The sequence below is a fragment of the Plecotus auritus genome (assembly GCF_963455305.1).
Source record: "Plecotus auritus genome assembly, chromosome: 2".
NCBI classification, from domain to species: Eukaryota; Metazoa; Chordata; class Mammalia; order Chiroptera; family Vespertilionidae; genus Plecotus; species Plecotus auritus.
Genome location: NC_137771.1, coordinates 16,196,449 through 16,218,164, shown reverse-complemented (window position 1 = coordinate 16,218,164; position 21,716 = coordinate 16,196,449). Strand labels below are relative to the sequence as shown.

The 21,716-nt window shown below is 54.1% G+C and overlaps 1 protein-coding gene across 1 annotated transcript in view; it reads right to left on the bottom strand.

Moving 5' to 3' along the window:
- The window catches only part of MAN1C1 (mannosidase alpha class 1C member 1), a 130,785-nt gene that overhangs the window by 8,631 nt on the left and 100,438 nt on the right, over positions 1-21,716 (bottom strand). Inside the window, exons 5-8 of the mRNA XM_080657850.1 lie at positions 17,866-17,960; positions 9,601-9,727; positions 6,633-6,726; positions 1,791-1,906 (exon numbers count right to left, since the gene is read on the bottom strand). Of these exons, the coding sequence (XP_080513976.1) occupies positions 1,791-1,906; positions 6,633-6,726; positions 9,601-9,727; positions 17,866-17,960 (432 nt within the window). The remainder of the gene's footprint in view (positions 1-1,790; positions 1,907-6,632; positions 6,727-9,600; positions 9,728-17,865; positions 17,961-21,716) is intronic.

Below are 21,716 nucleotides of genomic sequence, written 5' to 3'. Positions count from 1 at the left end.
TGGAGTTGGCAGCTGGTAACTGGAGGCAGGAGCACTGCACCTCGAGGCAGTCGGACCCTGTTTGCACCCCGGCTCTGACACTTGTGTGATCTTGAGCCATTCGGAGCCTCCGTTTCATCACCTGTAAGATGGCGCCTAAGGCACTAAATGTACTGCCCAGAGAAGGCCAGAATGACCTTTAGTGCCTAGTCCCTGTCCTTCTTGTCCTTTCTCCCATGACCTTCAGGGTTGCCCGGTCAGCCTGTCTGAAGCCCCCATGCCCACCCGAGATATTGGTCTAACCTGCACACTGACACTGCCCCCAGCCCCCAGCCCAGCAGCTTTCCAGGCTGTTGCTTGGGTCCCACCCAGAGGTTCTGATGTAAACTTGTTGGGGTGCAGACTGGCCATTGGGATAAACACTTTTTTAAACTGATTTTTAGAGAGGGAGGAAGGGAAAGAGAGAGAGAAACATAGATGTGAGAGAGATACATTGATCAGTTGCCTCTTGCATGTGCCCTGATGGGGGGATCAAACCTGAAACCTAGGTATGTGCCCTGACCTGGAATCGAACCCTGGACCTTCTGGTGCGTGGGATGAGACCCAAACCAACTGAGCCACACCGGCCAGGGCTGACCATCAGGATTTTTAACAGGCCAACAGGGTTGACCACCACCAGAACGTTCTTCGAAGCCCCAAACTTGGCATAGGCCCAGCCCTTACCAGGGTCAGAGACACTGCAGGGAAGATCAAATACAGGGGCTAAGCCAGTTGTCTCCTGTTCGATCAAGTGTTTCCATAAAGCTCCCAGTTTGCTTAAATAACTCGTGGCCATTTCTTCCCCTGAAGCCTCAACTACAGTGCGCCTGAGGGGAGGGAACCAGGCTGCTCGTTAACGGCACGTGGGTGGCAGGAAGGGCAGCACACCTGGCCCCCAGCTGAACCAGATCCGACAGGAGACACTGGCTGTGGGCTGGGCTCAGCCATAGAAGCTGCGTGGATGGGGCTGAGCCAGGCTGAGCTGGGACTGGAGTCCCAGGAGCTGCTTCATGACTGAGTCTTGGTGCCTGGGCGCTGGGCAGGGAAAACTCATGATTGAGGCCGTAGCTTAAAGAGTCCACAGCCCTGCAGGCCTCTCTCAATGTGCTTCCTTTAAGCACTGCCATTGCTGGCTAGGTTCATGTGATCGGAGGGCAGTGAGAGATCATCCATCCATCCACCCATATCCCCTACCCACCCACCGTCCATCCTTCCACCACCTCGCTCTGGCTTCCGCTCCGCCAGTTCCGTGCTGTGAGGCTCTGAGTAAGTGCTTTCCCCTCTCTGGGCCCTGGTTTCCATCTACATAAAGAGAAGGGACAGAACTGGATGCTCCACTGACAGAGGCCCCGCCCATGTGGATGTACTAGCTGTCACCTCTGGCTTGGCAGGAAGATGGCTGAGGGTCTTGCTTTAGCACCTCCCGCATGGGGGCTGCCAGCCACCGCCTGCTGCATTCTAGGCTCCGACACATCAGCTGAAGCATAGATGCCGAGGTTTCTGAATCAGACTGCCTGCCGCTTCCTGTGAGGCCTCAGACAAATGAGCGCACCTCCTTGCACCTGGTTTTCTATCTGTGAAACAAGGATGCTAACACGGCCCTAATTTCAAGGTGTTGAGAAGAGTTATGAGACAAGTGTGCAGTGACTGATGGGCGGGAGCTGTCCTGTGGTTCCCCTGGCCAGCACACTGTGGGGGATGGGCGGACAAGGCCCTGGCACTCGGGCCTGTGTGAGCATGGGAGGCGAAGGACCATGAAGGTGCTGTCTTACCGTCAAGGCTTCGTAGTACATGTCTTTAGCCTCCGTGTCTGTCTTGGCTGACATCAACCAGGATTTGATCAAATATTCATAAAAACTGTCCCCGAGTCCTCCAACCGAGACGTGGTCTGTGAGGGGAAAGCAGACAGCACATTATCTCCATCGCCGCGGCGCGGCAGGACCAGCGGAGCGCACATCTTGCCCAGTGGGCTCCTGTCCTGGGTGCTGCATGCGGGCAGAGCGTGAGGGTGAAGCAAGCGTTTAATCAGCAGCCCCCCAGCCCGGAACAGCGGCTGAGAGAAAGACACAGCCTGCGACTCGGGGAGCCAGGCCTTCTCCAGCGCAATGGCCCTGCACACAGGTGCAGGGGCTCAGCCAGGGGCTATAAATCATGTCGCTCTAGCAGGCCGAGGACAGCAGGGCCTCTGGTTATTAACTGGAAATGAGCTGCATTTCTTTAAAAATATAATCTGGTGGCAGGGAGTGGAGATTTTTATTACCTGGTGACAAACATGGTAATTAATGCTGGGAAGGTTCCTAAAAGGCCATGAAGAGGAGGAAGGAGAGGCTTGATTTAGGCGGTCAGGGTACAGAGCCTTTCTGGAAAAACTGAGTTTAAATTTAGCAAATTGGGATGAATGGAGTTCAAAGGAGCAGGAGGAGGACAAATGGGGTTTGGGGACGCCCCTCTCTGCCTGGTAGCATCGCCCGAAGTGCCACGGAGCAGGACCTCCAGGCTGTGGTTGAATGAGGAGGCATCTCCATCCAGGGCTGTCCCGCGAGAAAAATGGGGTGACCAAGGAACCCTTAACCACAGAAGCAAGCCTCGGAGAGAAAACAGTGAGTGTTTTAAAAAGTAACAATGGGGAAACATAAAGGCCTTTAATGATATAACGCAGAGCAAACGTCAGTTCCCTGTTATGATTCACTGAAGCAGAGAGACAGAGGAAGGGGGAGCGGTGGGGGATGGATTAAGGTAGGAGTGGCGGAATGGGAAGAATATTTTCAGCTCCTTTGCAGAAACAGTAAAAAGAGAAAGAAATAGAGAATACACCGACAGCTACCAGGTCCACGGTGGGCTAGGAGTTTTACAACATCTTCCCCCGAACTCTGCAAGGCGAGCACTATCAACCCCATTTACCAGATGGGAAAAACGGGAGCGAGCCTACACCGCTCATGGGAGGCCAGCAAGCTGGCAGAGCTCCCACTCTCCGCAGCTTCACACAGTCAACCCAGGACGAAACCGAAGATGCAGAGAAAGGACAGTGCACAGAGAAGGACCAGAGGCGAAGGCAGCCGGGGACCGGGAAAGGGGCTGAGAGGACGCCCCCCAGTGAACCAGCCCTTCGGCCCCTCCACAAACAAGTCCTGGCCAGCAAGGTTTCAGGAATGGAACAAACACTTGCAAAAACTGGAACCAACCAGATAAAGCCTGAGCCTTGAGGAGTGGGAGGGGGTCAGTGTGGGCTGGACTTTGCCAGTGAAGAGGGAAGAGAGAACCAGCACAGCACACCCCGCACCCCCTATTCCTTGCCACAGCTTGGGCAAGCACAAAGGGCGGGGCGGGGAGTGCCAGGCCCAGCATGTCGATGGCGTGCCATGTTGGAGTAGGAGGTCTGTGTGGAGCAGGGATGGGGGGAAGGCTGTAAGCAAACTGAGTCAGCCTCTGCCTAGAGCCGCTGAAGCTCACAGCCCACAGACGGAGTCCTGGCTCACAGGCTGCAGCCAGGGCACGGCCACCTCCACACCCATCTCCTGGCCCTGCCTCCCCTCACGGTTTCCCCACCACCCCAAATTCCTAGCCCCCAGCCTCCCCATGCTCTTTCTCACCTGTGACTGCCCCTCCACCACCTTGTATGGCTAGGCTTCCTCACTGGACACCTCAGCTTCCTCCCCTCAGAAAGGCTTTCCCCCGTGCTTTCATGACCCTTTCCATCCTTCCCTGCAGGGTGACCATGAGGAAGAGGGAGATAAGGCGCGCGCGCACACACACACACACACACACACACACACACACACACACACACACGGCCTGGCCCGGGCAGAAGCACCCAGTGGGGCTATCCTCCCGTTGCTGGGGGCGTGCCTGATGCTGTTGTAAGAATCTGTTTGTGGGTCTGCCTCCCTGACTAGGCTGAGGGCTCTTGGTGGATTCCCATGTTATGTCCAGTACCTTCACTGCGCACAGCAGACGCCCCGAATGAATGAAAGGAAGGCAGGTTTGAGCTGTGCTGGAAAGGGCCTCAAATGCCAAGCTTAAGAGTTCGGATTTCATTACACGTGTGTCGTGGAGCAGGGCTTCACCTGGCAAGTGTGTGCAGGAGAGGAGAGCCAGGTCGCCAAGATTCCACAGGTGGCTGAGACCTGACACCCACTTGGGGAGGCGTGTATCATCTCTCAGGGGACCTCGACTGAAGTGGACAGTTCTCACTTGGAGGTCCCACTGCTTTCTAGCTGGTGTGTGTGTGTGTGTGTGTGTGTGTGTGTGTGTGTGTGTGTGTGTGTGTGTGCTGTCGCCTCAATGCTGGGTGATATACTGGGAGAAGCATGGGCCTGGGAATCAGGGGCCGGATCTGCTATTAGGTCCCAGCAAGCCATTTCCCCTGCCGGTCCTCAGTCTTCTCACGTACAATGCTTTTGAAAGGGGATCCCGAGTTGGTGTAGATGGGCCTTAGAGCAGGTGGGTTCTGCTGCTTCCTGACCACATCAACACTCACATCACACTGGGCAGCAAGAGCAGCCACCCTATAAGCCGGCCAGGAACGCTGCCGGCAGAAAACAGCACGCACTGGGGAGGCTGCCAGGCTGGGGCTGACGGCTGCTCATACTCCCTTTGGGGAGAATCTGGACCTGCCACTTCCTTCCCACCGAGCAGAGAGTGGGGTTCAGGCAATGGACAAGGCGGCCGAGCCCTCCGGGGCTGGCAGCTCTCTGAGCTCTCATCCGTGATGGGTGCCAGCAGGAGCCTGGTGGCTTCTCCGGCTGAGGTCCTACCAGCCAGAGGTCTTGGTCTCCCCTGTTTCCCTGAAGCTCGGCTTCAAGCAGGAGTGGGGAGCTGCCAAGAGCACCCCAGTTCCTCCTTTGCCTCTCTAAGCTACAATTTCTACGGTTGCAAATCGGCTAAACAGAGGATTCAAGGAGAAAAAAGAATGTGAACACACTTAGCTTATGCAAATGGGGAATGTTATCATCTGGAAAAATACACAATCACAAAAAAAGCACCCTGATGAAAACCTGAGATAACCCCAGGCGCCAGAGCCAGGGAAGGAGGAAGCAGGCGCCCAGAGGAGCGGGCCGTGTAACCCCTCTGCTCTTCAGCAGCCTGTGGACTCGTATTTTATTAATATGAGACAATGTGCATACCTGGCCGACTGTGCCCAGCCCTGTGACCCCTGGCGCGGCCTGAAGAGAAGATTATGTGTCTCGATGGGGGCTCCCCAGTAATTTGCCACCTAGCTGTCGGCTGGAAGCCACACCCTCCCCTTTCGTGGGTTTTGCTGCATTGTCCTGGAGCAGCTGAGGCCAGCGGCTGGGCAGGTTATCTCTGTCCAGTCAGGCCTCGCAGTTAAAAGCAGTAACAGTTACTGAGCTGTCTCTTCCTGTGGCCATAATCTGTAACTCAAACCTTCGTTTTCTCCTGCACTTTTGGATTTCATGGCATGTTTGGTTAAAAATACTGTGCGTTTCTATAAGTGGTTTTTGCAGGAGGCCGCTTGGGAGTGAGGTCATCACCAGGGAAACGTCCTGGGTCGAACTTTCTGGGCCTCTAGACCTGCGGATCAGGGAGGCTGGGGCTGGAAGGACAAGGCCCCTGCCGTCTCCGTCTCCCTGCCGGGCCCTGCCCGCATACTGTTACTCATGGGCCCTCTTTCCTTTTGAGACAACCCGTCGCCAGCAGATGAACTGAAATCTGTTTTCTGCAGCTTTTGACCATTACTCCACCCCCCTCCACAGTACACAAAGAATGTATCTCAATACACAAAGAACATATCTCAAGTTCTGCTCCCATTTTGCAGGAGAGGAAACCAAGGCTCAAAGAGATAAAATGAACCCCCTGTCACTCCCAGCCATACAGTAATCAGACCCATGTCTCCTTTGACGCCATAACAGCTGGGGCTAGAGGGGGAGGTAGAGGGAGAGGGGCCCTTGTTTGGGCAGAGGCAGCGAGGCGTGGGCTCTGGGAAGGCCCTTGAGCAGGGCCCATGGAAGCTGCTGCCACCAGTTTGTGCGATGACCACAAGACACGACCGGGGCCTTGGTCAGGAGGGCAAGGTGGAGCAGGGCTTCTCAGCAGGGGCAGTGCCAGGGGCTGGAGACTTTCCAATGCTTTCCACCTGAGTGTCCCCCTAAGCCCCATTCTGTTTCAGCAGGTGAAGCTGGGGGCTGTGAACGAGGCTCCACAGGTGACCAGGTGACCAGCATCTCTGGCTGAGAAGCAAGTCTCTACACGGAGAACAGCAGGAAGCCCTGGGACCAGTAGTGGCACGTGCAGGACACAGCAGTGGATTCGTGGTTTTTATATCGCTGTATTAGTTAGGTTCTGCTTACGTTTTAAAATCTAAAGTCCAAGGGGCTAGGAGAGGAACACTCCTGGAAGGGTGAGGGATGATGGAGACATCAGCGGGCACAGAGATGGAGGCTGTAGCCCTCATGGAGGCTGGAGACAGCTGGCGTGAGGGGGACGCGCAGGGCGTCACCACAGCAATGACAACCATAGTGGAAGCTCCGCCAGCTACCCGGCGGGGCGGGGCATCCAGGAGCACTGAGCGAGTGCCTCTGGTCTGTGCCCTGCAGGAGCCACACCCGGAGGCTGGGCAGGAACCCGCTGAAGGACGGGCGTGTCTCTATACTCACGTTGTATCCAGTTCCCACTCACTGGACTGATGAAGTTGGGGTAGAGGCCGAATGGCTTGTCGATCTTCCTGAGGAACTTCCGGATGTGCCTGACCTGCCGAGAGATGGACACCAGGCACACCTTCACTTTTCCGAAGAAGCCAGCCCCCTCCCAGCTCGCCAAGGACCGGGCAGCTGGTTCAGACGCCGAGGAAACCATTCCCAGGAGGCAGGAAGGGGGAGCTGTGAAACCAACAGCAGGCTCCAACCAGAGCTGGTGGGACGGCCTTGACCTGTGCCCACGTGCGGGCGCTGTAGGAGTGCCACAGGCGCCCGACTCACATGTCTGCACTGACCACTCTGCCTGGGGTCTGCCAGGCTCCATACCCCCCCGCCACTCCTCCCCACATCTCCCCATCTCACCCCTTCCTCATTGCATGTTGCTTTTGGCGGGGAGGGTCTTCATAGGAGGGAGAATTCATATAAGGGATGGTAGCTGTTTTGTAAGTACCAGGTAAAACCGCCTTTTTAATAGGTCAGAAATGGTCAAACATTGGCAATTTCCTATGGTTAACCTGGTAATATGTTCTTTTTTCTAACACCATAGGAACCATTCCAGAGGGGAGGCCTGGGCTCCTCAATACACCATAGGCACCTTTTAATAACATTTCTCAGCTCCTCTGAGCCATACTGTTATACACATCATCTCCAATCATCGAACAACCTATGTGGTATTACTAGCTCAGTTTAACAGACAAGACATCTGAATCTTAGAGAGATTCAGTGATTACCATGGCTACCCAGTACATGTCCGGGCCAGGACAATTTCTGACCAAATGGAGCAGTCCCTGGGTCAACACGGACCAGGTGGGGACCGTGCAGCGACATGTAGCGGAGGCTGCCCCACCTGAGCAAGAGGAAACTAGATTTGCAACCTTTGGGGATACCAAGGGCAAAGGGGCTTTGGGCTATAAAAGTGGGAAGGCCATATCCCTCATGGATACATGAAACCCTCCCGGTGCAGACCTGCGGGAGAGAAAGGCCCGCGGGGACCGTGCTCTGTCATGCTCACAGATTCACCTGCAGGGCAAGGAGCGGGGAAAGCAGCCTTTGACTGTCAGCCCTTTCTTTTCAGGGGACGGCATTGCTTTGCCACATCAGATTTCACATCCATTTATGTTAATGCAGTCCATTATGGGGACAGAAATGTGCTTGTACCTGACGTATTCGCGGCTGTCCTGGTGGTAAGCAGTGGAGCAGGCTAAATGAGCTCCCCGAGAGGGTGCGGGCGCTTCTAGAATTTGGGCCAATTTGTTGACTGCCAATAATCGCCTCTGTGGGAGGCACGGCTGGGGGATGAACATAGCTGGAGAATGTAAATGTAGAGGGAGACAGAGAAACGGAGCGTGGACTCTGGAGGAAAAGCCTGAAGCCTGTCATATTAATCTGCTCTTGAATGAGCGTGGGCTTCAGAGACAAGAAGTCCTGGATTTGAATCCTGGCTTTAGCACTTCCCAGATGGATGATCCAGGACAACTGACTTAACCTCTGAGTCTCAGTTTCCTTCCCTGTAAAATGGGGATGACAGGAAGACCTGACTCCTAGGGCTGCTGGGAGGATTAGAGACACTCTAAGGTGACCAGCACACAGTAGGTGCTCAGGCAGTAGTAGCTAATTACCTCCAGACTAGCCAGGGACTAGAGGGAGCTGCTCGTCCTTCTCCATTCTGAGCTGGCCACAATCTTCCTGGAGGAGTTGGCTCAAGAGCAATGGAAACAGGGAGGCTGAGGGAAGGGAGGACGTGGAGGTGGGAAAAAGGATCAGCCAATAAGATTCACTGGGAAGTGGGATTAAACTAACTGCATGACCTTTTGAGGTGGAATGTCACAGGGAGGCAGAGTCCTCTCCATGCAAGGTCTGACAATGTGATGGGCTATTTAAGGGTGGTAGTGAGCCCCAGGACGGAGGAAATGATCAAAGATTTGAATTGTTCTTAAGTGTTTTCTCAAGAATGCGGGTTGATTCCCACACGGAATAAGCAGTGCTCCTAAACCCTGTGTCAAAAAGTACATGAGCACTTACTAAGAATGCAGATCCCAGGGCCAGGGCCTGCTGGGTGATGCTCTGAGGCTGGCGGTCTAACAGGACACTGGGAGCCACTGGGTAGAGAGTGGCTCTAGGAGCTCCCAGACCCCTGGCTAACTGACCATTAGGGTGAAAAGAAGGCTTTGGGAGTGGGGCCCTCCAGAGAGTTCTTCTTGGAGGGCAGAGCTTCATCTCCCTGCCATGGAGCCTGAGTGTCATCTGAGGGTTTTGGGTTAGACCCACGGTGACACTTCCAGACAGTGGGACTGCCAAGGCTGGGAGAAACTGTCCCTTCTGGAGGGCCTCACAGAGGCCCGGCAGCTGTCAGAATGGATGGCAGCCTGGACGCCATCTCTCAGCTTCCCCGTGGCCTTAGCCAGCCTGGTACCAGTGAGAAGGAGCGGCCATGTGCCTCTCCCGGAGATGGAAATCGCTTTGCCAGCCTGCTGATGGCATGAGCTAGACGGGCATCTGGAAGGAAAGGCCAGGCAGATCTCGCAGGAAAAAGTTAAATGTCCCTGGAAAGGCAGCTTTAGCAGCCGGTGGCCCATTCCTGCCAACTGGAGCTGGTGCCTAGGTTTCAGCCGCTGCGCTTTCTGCAGACCCACGTATAAGTGGTTGCCAGAAGCTGACACATGGCGGCGAGAACCTTCTCCCGGCAGCTTTGTCTCTTCCCTGCCCTCTGTAGGGTCCCGACTACTCCCCGTGCTCACCTTCCCTGCCACCTGGGACTGGGTACAATCAGGTCTCCCACAGTAACTTAGGGGCTCTGTGTTCCCCATGCACCACCGTGCTGATCTGGGAGCCTTTCCTGTGGCCATGCAGGGCTGCGTGCCTACCCTTCTGTTCTCTGTGGGAAGAAGGTGGAGGGGCTGTTTGGGGAGGGAGCAGGGAGAAGACTTGCCTTTTCAGCGAAGACCTGGTTGCCAGAGAGCTCACTGAGGTGTAAGAACTCCAAGTGCAGGGATCCAAACTCTGCCAGGATGCTGCTGCTCCCGGTTGTGGTCCAGCCCCAGCTCCTGTTGGAGCCACTGGAAAGACAGAAGTAGCCATCGTCACCCCCACGTCCCCCCGCCTCCGGCTGGCTCCTCTGCTGAGGGTAACTCCCCTGCTTAGTAGGGGAAGACCTACTCTGTGCCAGGCACTGTCCTAAAAGCTTTAGCCACATAATCTCAGTTAATTCCCCCTGGGGGTCTGTACTAGTAATAGATCCATTTTGCTGATGAGGACACTGAGCTTGAGATGAAGTGACTTGCTGAAGTTCATTTGAACCCAGGCCTGTCTGACTTGCAATAGTCTTTGTCCCTGTAAGACTGGGCTTGAGCCGGACAGTAGCAAAGCTGTCTTGGTGACCAAAACATGGCACACGTGCTTTGCTAAATTATAGGTGATATCGGTAATTCTGTGATGGACCATAAAGACCCACAGACACTCCATTTCCACCCTATGGCTGAAGGCAGCCCGATTGCTCACAGTCAGTGGCGCTGCATGTAGAGGGAGGGTCTGAACAGGGGCAGATGAAAAGCAGGCCCTTTTCTCTCCCCTCACGGCCAATGCTGCCCAAGGACACACAATGCCTCCCTCTTGGAGTTTCATGGAACCCACACCTGACAGTCAGGCAGCTCTGATACAACCACACACCTGGAGCCTGACCCCGGGGAAGCCAAGGTTAGGAGTAAGAGAAGCAGGGGTTCTTGGAGCAAAAATTTCCTCACTGGTGAACCATGCGCTTCTCAAGAATCTTAGATAAAGTAAATGAGGCATACTAGCATGCTGCCACCTCGTCAGACAAGGCTGTCAAAGAACTCTGCACACACTGGGTGCTTTCAAGGAGGAAGAGTGCAACCCTAGCTGATTTGCCTCAGAGCATCGGACTGTGGACTGAAGGGTCCCAGGTTCGATTCTGGTGAAGGGCACATGCCTGGGCTGTGAGCTCGATCCCCAGTAGGGGGTGTGCAGGAGGCAGCTGATCAATGATTCTCTCTCATCATTGATGTTTCTATCTCTCTCTCCCTCTCCCTTCCTCTCTGAAAAAACAAATTAAATATATATATGGAGGAGTGCAGACTCAGGGCCTCCGGTAACCCTCCCACCTGCCCCTTTTACAGATGAGGAAAACAAGGCACAGGGCAGTAATGTCACCCACAGAGATCACACAGCAAGTGAAGCAGCTGGGACCCAACGCTGGGCGGATGTCCTAACCACCTAATCACCATGCTTTTAGTTATATAACTAGTGACCCGGTGCACGAAATTCGTGCACATTAAAAGGGGATTAATTAGAGGAAATAATTTAATATTGCTATTTGCCCTTTCTCTATAATAGAAGTGTTAGAGATTAAAGAAAATTAGTAAAATGTATATGAAAACCTTCCTCCTGTTAGAGTCTGGGGCTCAGCACGGGACCCAGAGTCAAGTCCCCGCCCACCCACATGCACCTCAAAATCGTGTGAGACTCAGACCCGGCCGGCACACCCCCCCATTGGGCTAGATCCAGACCCGGCCAGTCCCACCCTTGTCAAGCCCTGCCAGGCAGGGGGTGTAGCCTCAGGTCCCCTGGCCCGGTGCCAGGACGGGGGTGTGGCCTGAGGTCCCCCAGCCCAGACCAGGGCAGGGGGCATGCCTTGAGGTCCTCCGTCAAGCCCCGCCAGGTGAGGGACACGGCCTGAGATCCCCTGTCAAGCCCCGCTGGGTGGGGGGCATGGCCTGAGGTCCCCCGTCAAGCCCTGCCAGGCAGGGGGGGGCGCAGCCTCAGGTCCCCCTCAAGCCCTGATGGGTGGGGGCATGGCCTGAGTTCCCCTGACCCAGCACTGGGGGTGCACCTTGAGGTCCCCTGTCAAGCCCCACCTGGTGGGGGGTGCAGCCTGAGGTCCCCCGGTCTGGCGCTGAGGCGGGGGGAGCAGCCTGAGGTCCCCTAGCCCAGCACCAGGATGGGAAGCACACCTTGAGGTCCCCTGTCAAGCCCAATGGGGGTGGGGGAGGGCATAGCCTCAGATCCCCTGGCCTGGCACTGGGGCGGGGAGTGTGGCCTGAGGTCTCCCAGCCTGATGCCAGGGTGGGGGGGTGCAGCCTGAGGTCCCCTGTCAAGCCCCATGGGGGCGGGGGAGGGCGTAGCCTCAGGTCCCTGCTGATTGCCCGTTAAGGCTCCTTAAGGGAACTTGGCCTCAGTTGTGGGTGCAGCCATCTTTGTGACAGAGTGATGGTCAATTAGCATATTCCCTCTTTATTATATAGGATAATAAGCAAGGATGCTGCCTTTCCAGGTGCTTTCACTTAAAACCTCCCTGGGGTTCACAGCCAGGAGGCACAGGTTCCAGTGTGTTAGCCAAGAGGCCTCAGGTAAACCATTCCTCCTTGTGCACTTTGTTTCTGCACCAGACAAAGTGGGCAAGGACAATACCTCCCAGACTCCGTCCTAGGGCTTTTGTGAGGGTTTAGAGAGAAGAGGAAGGTGCAGAATGGGGGTGGCCTTGGGCCAGCTGCTTCCTCTCCCTGTGCCTCCGTTTCCTCATATGCATCATGATGATCTCTCCTATGGGACATTTGGGGCAGGTGGGGGAGGGGCAGGGATCAACCTCACTCCGCAAGAGAGTGTAAAGGCGGAGGACGGGGTGGGGACAGAGTGGGGTGGAGTGAGCTCCCCATTTGCAGGGGCTCCAGGGTGCAGTGAGCGTGAGGTAGGCTGGGGGAAGCCCTTTGCTTCCTTGCTGTGATAGCTCAGGCTCCCAGGAACAGCCCGTCTGCCCCTCTGCCTCCCAGGGTGAGGCCTAGGAAGGCAGGCGTGGGTGTGGGAGGTCACAGTTTGCCACCTGAGGTGGCAGCTTTTCCTGGGGTGGGGCTAGGGCTCCCCTTCTCCTTTCTAAACTCCATTCTCTGGCCTGGATGTGGTTTCCAGGAGGGTCAGGGGACTCATGTCTCCTAGCGTCTAGAAAGAGAGGACACTTGTTTTGGGATCTTTTGGGGCAGGTGACCTCAGTAAACATAGAGGAACCACCGATCCCTTCTTCCTGTCTCCATTTCCTGGGGCATTTCCCTGACTTGGGGGCAGGGGCAGGTGGGGAGGGATGGGTTCGTAGAGAGGGGTCACTTGGCTCCTGGATAATAAATAAAACAGCTTCCGTTTATTGAGCTGCTACAGATGGCAGGCCCTGGGGCAAGCTGCCTGCATCATTATTCCATCTACAGCCCACAGGTAAAGCATCATTAACTCCAATATGCAAAAGAGGAAACTGAGGCTCAGAGAGGGAAGTGAGTTGTTGAAGGTCACCTTGGTAGGTGGTGGAGGCGGGATTCAAACTGAGATCTGCAGGGCACTTCCTAAGAAGTCTCCCACCCAGTTGGCCCTGCCTCCACCCAGAGGAAAGGGGAAGCTGTCCCCACTCTGTCCCTATTCACAAGCGAGACTTCTCTCCAGCTTGTGATCTCAGTGGGCAGAAGGTTTCCTGAATAATCGGTGCTTCCTGCCCTTGAAGAGAAATTCAAGGTATGAAGAAAGCCACCATCCGTCTTTTGTTCTCACTTCCCCCCCATGAGCCTTCCTCTCCTCCTCCCTCCAATGCTCACCCTCCCTGGAGGGCTTTCTGTAGCAGAGCCGCTCTGGCAGACAGGCCATGCCAGCCAGGGCAGAGCGGGCAGTGGGCAGGTGCCTTCCCTCTCTCCTGCTTGGCTCCAAATGCTGGCTTCCCGGCTGATCTCAGGCAGGCCGGTTAATTTCTCTAGATCTCAGTTTCCTCATCCGTTAAATGACAGTACCCACACCTCATAAAGTCATTGTGAGGTATAAATTATGCATGTAATTACTGTCATTTTGTCATTATGTAATTATGCACATGTAAATTATGCGTTGTTTGCTAGAGTTATTAAGTTCCTGATATGTGCCAGGCAGCTGTGGTATCTTATTTTAACTTCACCTCCAACTTGGGAGGGTAGATACCACAATCCTTATTTCATAGGTGGAGATGCTCAGGCTCAGAGAGGGGGACACTGTCTCCAAGGCAACACAGTAAGTGATAAAGCTGGCAGAGCTGGATCTAAATCCAACCCCAAATGCCTCTTCTCTGAGCAGCATCCAGAGCCTGGAAGGTCCTCTGGTCAGCCCTGTGAGGCCTGCAAAGGGCCTGCAGCCTGTGTTTTCTCCCCTGTGGGAGGGGCCGCTCCACAATGCCCCTCCCCAGCCTGGCAGAGTGCCTATGTGTGTGGCTGTGTGTGCACTCCTGTGTATGATGTAATCATCAACTTTGCAACCAGACCTGGATTCTGATTCTAACTTCACTTTGCTGCCGAGGGACCTTGAGTAAGATATCTCACCTCTCTGAGCCTCAGTTTCTTCACTGGTAAAATGGGATCCATGTGGTAGTTGTGAGATTGAAAAAGAGAATCTATGTCACAGGCTCATATTGGGCCTGGCACACAGTGAAAACTCACTAAACAGTGGCAATTATTCAGATGTGTACCCCTGGCCAGTGTGGTTCAGGGGTTGAGTGTCAATCTATGAACCCGGGAGTCATGAACCAGGAGGCCATAGTCCGATTCCCTGTCCCGTGGCACATGCCTAGGTTGCTGGCTCCATCCCCAGTAGAAGGAGTGCAGCAGGCAGCCAATCAATGATTCTCATAATTAATGTTGCTATCTCTCCCTCTCTTTTACTCTCTGAAATCAATACTATATGTGTGTGTGTGTGTGTGTGTGTGTATACCCTAATATGCAAATAGACCAAACAGCAGAACAACCGAGCAACCGGTTACTATGATGTGCGCTGACCACCAGGGGGCATGCGTGGAATATGGCAGGCATTGGCTATGGCGGGATGGGGGAGCAGGTGAGCAGGGGCACCAGACCAAGGCGGGCACTGGTTGCTTTCATCAGGGTGAGCCTCTGGTGGTTACTGAAAATTCTTTGTTCCCGTGCACTGCAGTCCCGCCGGGGCACTCACATCTGCTGCCAGCTCTGGCCCTGCTGGCACCCACTGCCAGTGCCTGGTGCTGGTCCTGATAGGTCGGTGCCGGCAGTGGGTGCGAGTGGGGCCAGAACTGTCAGCGCGTGGGAGCAACTGCTATGGGAGCAGGGCTGCAGGCAGACAGGGGACCAGGGGCTGTGGCGGGAGGGGCCAGGTGGGGGCACGGAAGATGGACCAAGACCCACCCCTGTGCCCACCACAGCCTTGCGGCCCACAGTTCCTGTCAAGGTGCATGAATTCCCTCTAGTATATATATAAGATATGTACCTCAGTGTCTGTATGCATATGAAAATGCATATTTGTGTGCGTGTATGCACACATTTTTATGGATGTGAGAGTGTGTGTGACAAAGGCAAGCTTGTGTATCTGAGCCTTTATGTTTAGATGGCTGGCAGTAGAGTGTAATATGTGTGTGAGAACCAGTGAGTCAGCTGCAAAGGGCCTTGGAGTGGCCGCTGCCGCTCTCCCAGATAGCCCAGCGGCCCCTGCAGGTCACAGGCCCTGGTTACCCCTGCCTCTGCCTCCCAGGCCAGGCTGCAAAGACACACCTCCCCATCAGGGAGGAGGAGCAGCAAAGCTCACTAGGGGACCACCTCCCCTCAGGGTCCTTCTGACCGACAGTTTTGGGGCAGGGCCAGTCCCCACTCCTGCTGGGGCCCATCGCCAGCCCTGCCCAGAACAGGGGCAGCGTGTGGCCCAGCTTCCCCAGACACCCTCCAAAGAGCAGAGTCAGCACCATTCGGGCCGCATACATCCCTGACATTCTACAGACTCCGACCCAGAAAATGGAAGGGGGTGCTGCCAGGAAATCAGCACATGCATATCTGTGTGCACAGCACTGGCAGCATGCAACAGCCCCCAAATACGTGTGCTTTCTTAATCAGAAATGGCAGATCTGTGTGTATCAGGTCTGGGCTCTGAGGGACTTGGGTAATGCAGACAGCCAGGGCTGTGATTTGTAGGACTGGCAGCGCCACACACAGAGGAGGGAGGGGTGCCTGAGCTAGGATCCTAGGGACCCCAGACAGCAAGGCCCCAGAAGCCGCACATGGGAGAGCTGGAAAGAAAGGGTGTTTGTGTCTCAGCTCCACGCCAGCTGGTCCCAGTTCTTTAGGGTTAGTGTTCGTGGAAAGGAATCTGAGCACAGATCCAAGTGTCTAGTCCTGGGGAGTCAACCCTGGCCCCGAGATGGGACTCCATTGGCCCTGAGGGCCCCTCCCCAGCCCTCAGAGATGTTGGTTGAGAGTTAAGTGAGGTCACACCCTGAGAAAGCTTTCGGGCCACAGAGGACAGTAAGAGAAGATGCCAAGTCTTCTCTCCTCTGCAAGGCCCAGGCTGACCGAGGGCAGGACCTCCCCAGGATGCAGAGGGAGCCACGGGCCTCTCACCGGGGCCCAGGGCTCAGGGCCCCCCTCCCCTCTAGTGTCCTCCTTCCTGCCCAGGCAGCTGGCTGAAGCCCCTGTTGGGCTGAGAGCCCTGAGATAAGTCACTGTAAGAGGTGGAAGGGGGAAGTCTGGTGCGATGGAAATGTTATAGCCTTCCTCCCAGGCCTGGGGTTACAGGAGGGCCTCGAGGCTCGAGGATGGCCACAGAGAGTTCTCTGGGTGCCTTCTGCAAGGTCTCCCAGGGGCCCACTCCACGCAGCTCAGGGGCAGCAGGGTTCCCACCTGAGGGCGGGCTGGCAGGCCGCAAGAGCAGAGCTTTCCGATCAATTGTAACAAAATGAGTTTAAATCTTAGCCCCGTTACCTATTAGCTATGAGACCTTGGGCAAGTTACTTCCTCTCTCTGAGACTCCGTTTTCACAACGGGGATAATATAAATACCCGCAAAGGATTGCCGAGAGCAGTAAGTTTGGTGAAGCAATGTGTGGAAACTCCTAGCACAATGCTAGGCACATAGTAAGTGCTTAATAAGTGGACCACTGCTGTTACTCACTCTTATCCCACACACACGGTCTAGCAGGAATATTTGTCAAAGGCACAAAGAATTGGATGGGGATCCTGCCCTTGAGAAGCTCCTAGGTGGGGGAACATGAAGACGCATGTGACGAGGGCCAGGAGAACGGAGGTAAAGTGCCCGGAGGCCAGGACAGGCACAGACGCTTTTGGCTTAACGATAAGGTGGCAGCTGAGCTGAATGTTGATGGCCAGGGAAGCTGTGAGAGATAGGCAATCCAGGGAAGCAACGGAGTGAGAGAAGGCAAGACAGGGCACATCTGAGTGTCCAGGGGCAAGATCCATGCTCCCCAGTGTAGTTTAAAGCCGGCTGGGCCTTTAGTTTTCTTTACTTTGACCCTGTCCTTTCCCCTTTCTGGGTCTCAGTTGCCACATCTGGAAAACAGGTGGATATAAGTACACTCCCAGCCCATGAGAGGGGAACGGTGAGGGGACAGGGGAGCTGGGCGGAGCTGCAGCCCTGGCTCCCCCTCTCTGGCTGTTGTCACTCTGGCTCTGACTCAGTGACGGCCCAGAGAGATCCTAGTTCACACTGAATTAAGCAACAGGTCAGGAGGGGAAATGATGAAAGTGGCCAATAAAAATCAACGTTTTAAGACAGAGCTAAGGAAGGAAACACTACTAGTGGGTTCTTTCATTAGTGGGACCACATGTGACTTTTCAGTCTTATCCAGCATTTTTTATATAAACCACGTGTTCTGCAAAGAGAATTTATTATTTTATAGAGGGGAAATCCCAATGTCATTATTAAAAATTATTAACTCCTGGGTTTAGATTTGGAACAGTCAGTTACTGGATTATATGATCTCAGCCAGTCACATACTTTCCTTCTCGAGGGGGTTTGACACTCCTCAGAGCCCCTCTGTGTTCTGACTCTGGGGTCCTGAGACCCAGCCCTGAGGGTGGGGGTGGCAGACCAGGAGTCCCTCTGCCCAGGGTCCTGAGACCCCCTGGCAGCGTTGAGTCCCTTCTCACGGCAGGAGGGTATGGTGTGCCTGACCCTGGCTGGGGAGGGAGGGCACTGGAGGGCTGAGTCAAGGCAGTGTTATGGGACAGTCACGAGGAACAGCTGCCCCTCCCCACCCCTGAAGATCAGGTCTTGGGTGTCCTAACCCCCAAGAACCAGGCTGGGTGACAAACACCCGCCCAGGAGTCCAGTTTTCACTCTGCCGCTGACTGGCTGTGGTTCCAGAGGCGTGTATGGTCCCCTCTCTCTGTGCCTCAGTTTCCATGCAGATACAGCCAAACGTGTCCTACCTTTTGAAGTTCACGACACCTTTTGGGATTCCCGTAGGGGTGTTGAAGGCCGGCAGGAGTTTCTCTCCGAGCTTGATGGCCTTCATTCGGAACACCTGGAAGGGTCAAAGGGCACTGTGAATCTGGGCTGGGTGGGGTGCAGTCACTGCAAGAGGGTGCCCCTGGTGGATAAACTGCCAACACTGCCGGCCCCAGAGCTGAGGTGGCACTGCCTTAGGCTCTGCAGTGGGACAGGCCGGGGTGTGAACCTGGCTCCACTCATTCCTGGCTCTGTGGTCTGAGGGGAGGCACCTCTCTCTGCCTCAGTTTCCTTGGTCATAAAATAATGACAATATTGCCTTCCTCGGAGGGTTATTGGGAGGAATACAAATTAGGTAACAGTTATAAAGCACTTACGGGTGTGCCAGGACTACGATGAAGGCTCAGTGACTGTAACTGTGATTTGGGTGGCCCTTGGGAAGATGAAGCAATCAGGGCAGTGGGTCACAAGGGTCTATGCCTGCCCACACCGTGGGACCAGCTGTCATAGGCTGAGCTCGGGGGAAACACATTGTGTACAGAATAGCAAGAGCACTGGATGGGGAGCCCAGACCCCACCCGGTTCCAGGCCGTGTCTCACAGCTTGGCGTCTATGTGCTTCTTAGTGAACCATGGCCTTCTTCTGGACAACACTTTTCCAACTGAAAACCAGGGAAGGGCCTTTTCCCTTTCCCCTTCGGATTCTTCCTACTGTTTCCACTTTATAGATGGGCATAAGGAGGAGAATGGCTCATCCTGAACCACCCACATGATGGCCAGGGAGCCACGAGGAGGCCCCAGGCCTCAGGGTCCCTGCCCGAGGCTCTGACCTGTCAAACTGTTCTTCTGATTAATTCAAAAGCACCTGTGACCTCCTGACTCAGCAGTGTCCCTCGCAGGAATTTATTCTAAGGAAATAAATAATTGAGGATGCTGTGAAGATTTAACCTTATGGCTATTTATTCCAGCATTGTTAGAGGAGAAGATGGAAATAATCTAAATAGCAAACAATAGGGAAGTGGTTAAATGATGGCTTATCCCTGCCAGGGAACACCATGCAGCCACTGAAATGATGCTGTAGGAGAATATTTACTAGTAATAGCAAAGAAAGGGTTTATAATGTATTAAGAGAAAAGTATGTCAAAATAGTGTAATTCAACGTTCGTAAAGGTTATATTCATATGGACATTTGGGAAAAGGATGGAGTGCACCAAAATGTTAGCAAGGGTCTCCTGGGAGGGGGAGGCTCACGGAGGACTTTTATTTCCTTCTTGTGGCGTATCTATTTTCTGTGCCACTTTTATCATAAAACAAACCCACAATAAACGTCATGTATCTTTTAAAAGATGAGATGCAAGTCCCTAAGCAACCGCTCCCAGTGGGACAACACGTTTCCTTTTACTTCTGCAGCTCGAGGGTGACCCAGTTTGCTGACCTCGTGCGTGTCGTTGCAAAACAAAGTCATCTTGAGGTCCCCCAACCCCAACACATGCAGTTTACTAATGCTGAGTCAGCTGTTTAGGGACTGCAGTGGGAAGTGGATGACAGGCCTTGGAGCGGTGGTGTGGACCTGCTTAGGAAGGGGGAGGGAGGGGTGAAAGAGGAGGGCAGGAGGGAAGGAGCAGGAGGAAAGAACCGCACGAGGCCTGGCAGTGCTGGGCAAGAGAAGATGCTAATGTCAGTGCCAGACAACAGGTCCCAGAAGTGGGCACAGGGACACCTATGTTTGAATTTCTGGGAGCTTGTCTAGAATCCAGATTTCAAGTCCCCTGTCACTACAAAACCCACTGGTTTAGCAACAACTAAGGGCTCTCGTGTGAGGCTCCTGAGGAGGCTGAGCCAGAGACACACAGGGACCCACCAAGCCAGAGCCCAAGGCTGAGGCTCCAGGCTGCTGTCTGCTGCCCTTTGCCCGAAGGACTCCGCGCTCACTCCTCTTCGATGCTCTCCTCGGCCAGCAAACCCTGACTTCTCCTTCGGAAGGTCTTGCTGCCCGCTGGCAGTGCAGGTCTCCACATCCCGGGGAGGATGCTGAATGAGTGTGTGAGGACAAGAGTGGGACCATGCTGGAAGCAAATTCCAGTAGTTAGCATAATAAATGCAAGAAGTTCATCAGAAGGCTGATGAACCTTGGGGCTTCAGCAGGGCTGAAGATCTGCATATATTATTGCCTGCTGCCAGACAGCTGAGGGCAGTTCCCCCAACCCATGGTCATTTACTGTTTACCAGGCCTTACCTTTGACATGTATATCTGCTTTGCTATAGGGCAAAATGTGGGAAAAAGCCAGGGGTCCAGAAATGTGGGAATAAAAAGCTAGGGGTCTGGAGATTCGGGGAGCTTAGTCACTAGAACTAAGTTTCCATCTGGCACCCCAAAATGCCTTCCAAATTCATATTTCTTCTCTAATCTCTCAATTAATTTATGCACAGCCCCTTCTCCAGATTCTTGAACCCTTGTAGATGTGGAAAGACCCCGGCAGGAACACTTTCCTCCTTGTCATCTTGGAAGTGAGTGGGTGTGTAAGGGGTTCAGAACCCAATTCCAATGTGTGTGTGGAAGTTCCCCCACACCACCAAGCAAGTCTCCAGACATCGGCTCCATGTCTAAAAATTCAACTCAATTCTGACACTGTCTACAATGGAGAGAGCATCAGGTTCCATATGTTAAGGGCTCAGGCCTACAAGACCGCCCACCCCCCATTCTTCAGCTGCCAACAGAAGAGCAGGTGTTACCCAGGAACCCCACCTTGGGTTTGATTATTCTTCTAGAGCGGCTCACAGAACTCAGGGAAACATGTTACTTACTGAGCCAGTTTATTATAAAAGGATATAACTCAGGAACAGCCAGATGGAAGAGGTCCACAGGGCAAGACATGGGGCCGGGCACAGAGCCTCTGTGCTCTGAGTCCACTCTCCCCAGCTCCCCACCTGCTCACAACCAGCAGCTTGCTGAACCCAGTGCTTCGGGTGTTCATGGAGACTTCATTACACAGGCACGACTGATGGAATCACTGGCCACTGATTCATCCTAGCCCTTCTCCCCTCCTTGTAGGCCTGAAAGCTCCAACCCTCTAATCACATGACTGTTACTCCTGGCAACCAGCCTCCATCCTAGTTGGGGTCCAAAAGTCACCTCAATAACATAACAAAAGGCACTTATCATTGTCATCGCTTAGGAGATGCCTATGGTTTTAGGAACTCTGTGCCAGAAACAGGATGAAGACCAAATACCTATTTCTTATAAGTCACAACATCCCAGTGTGCCAGGTGTCTCATCTCCAGGACCTTCATCCCTTGCAGCAGCCGTGGGCAAGGTGTTGACCCACTTGGAGAAGGACTAAACTGAGTCTCAGCAAAGCAATTTGCCCGAGATGAGGAGCTATGAAGTGACTCTTTTCCAGGACACCAAGCTGCCTTTCCAACACAGAAAGGCCTCAGGCAGCCACGGTAAGCGACGGGCAGTGGCCTACTGGCTCCAGACAGAGATGAAAGAAACCAGCAAGAATTACATTCTGTAGAGCGAAATGGGCACTGTTCTGGGAGTCACTTCGCAGGCATGTGACCGTGGGTAAGCCATGCACTGTCTCTGAGCCTCATCCGCACAATGGAATGGTGACGGCCCTGGCTGCTTCACAGGGTCCTTCTATTGTTTTTGACTTTTTATTGTAGTTGATTTCTAATTTCATGCCATTGTGATCTGAGAAGATGCTTGATATGATTTCAATCTTCTTGAATTTGTAGAGACTTCGTTTATGTCCTAACATGTGGTCCATCTTTGAAAATGTCCCATGTACACTTGAGAAGAATGTATATTCTGTAGCTTTGGGGCGAAA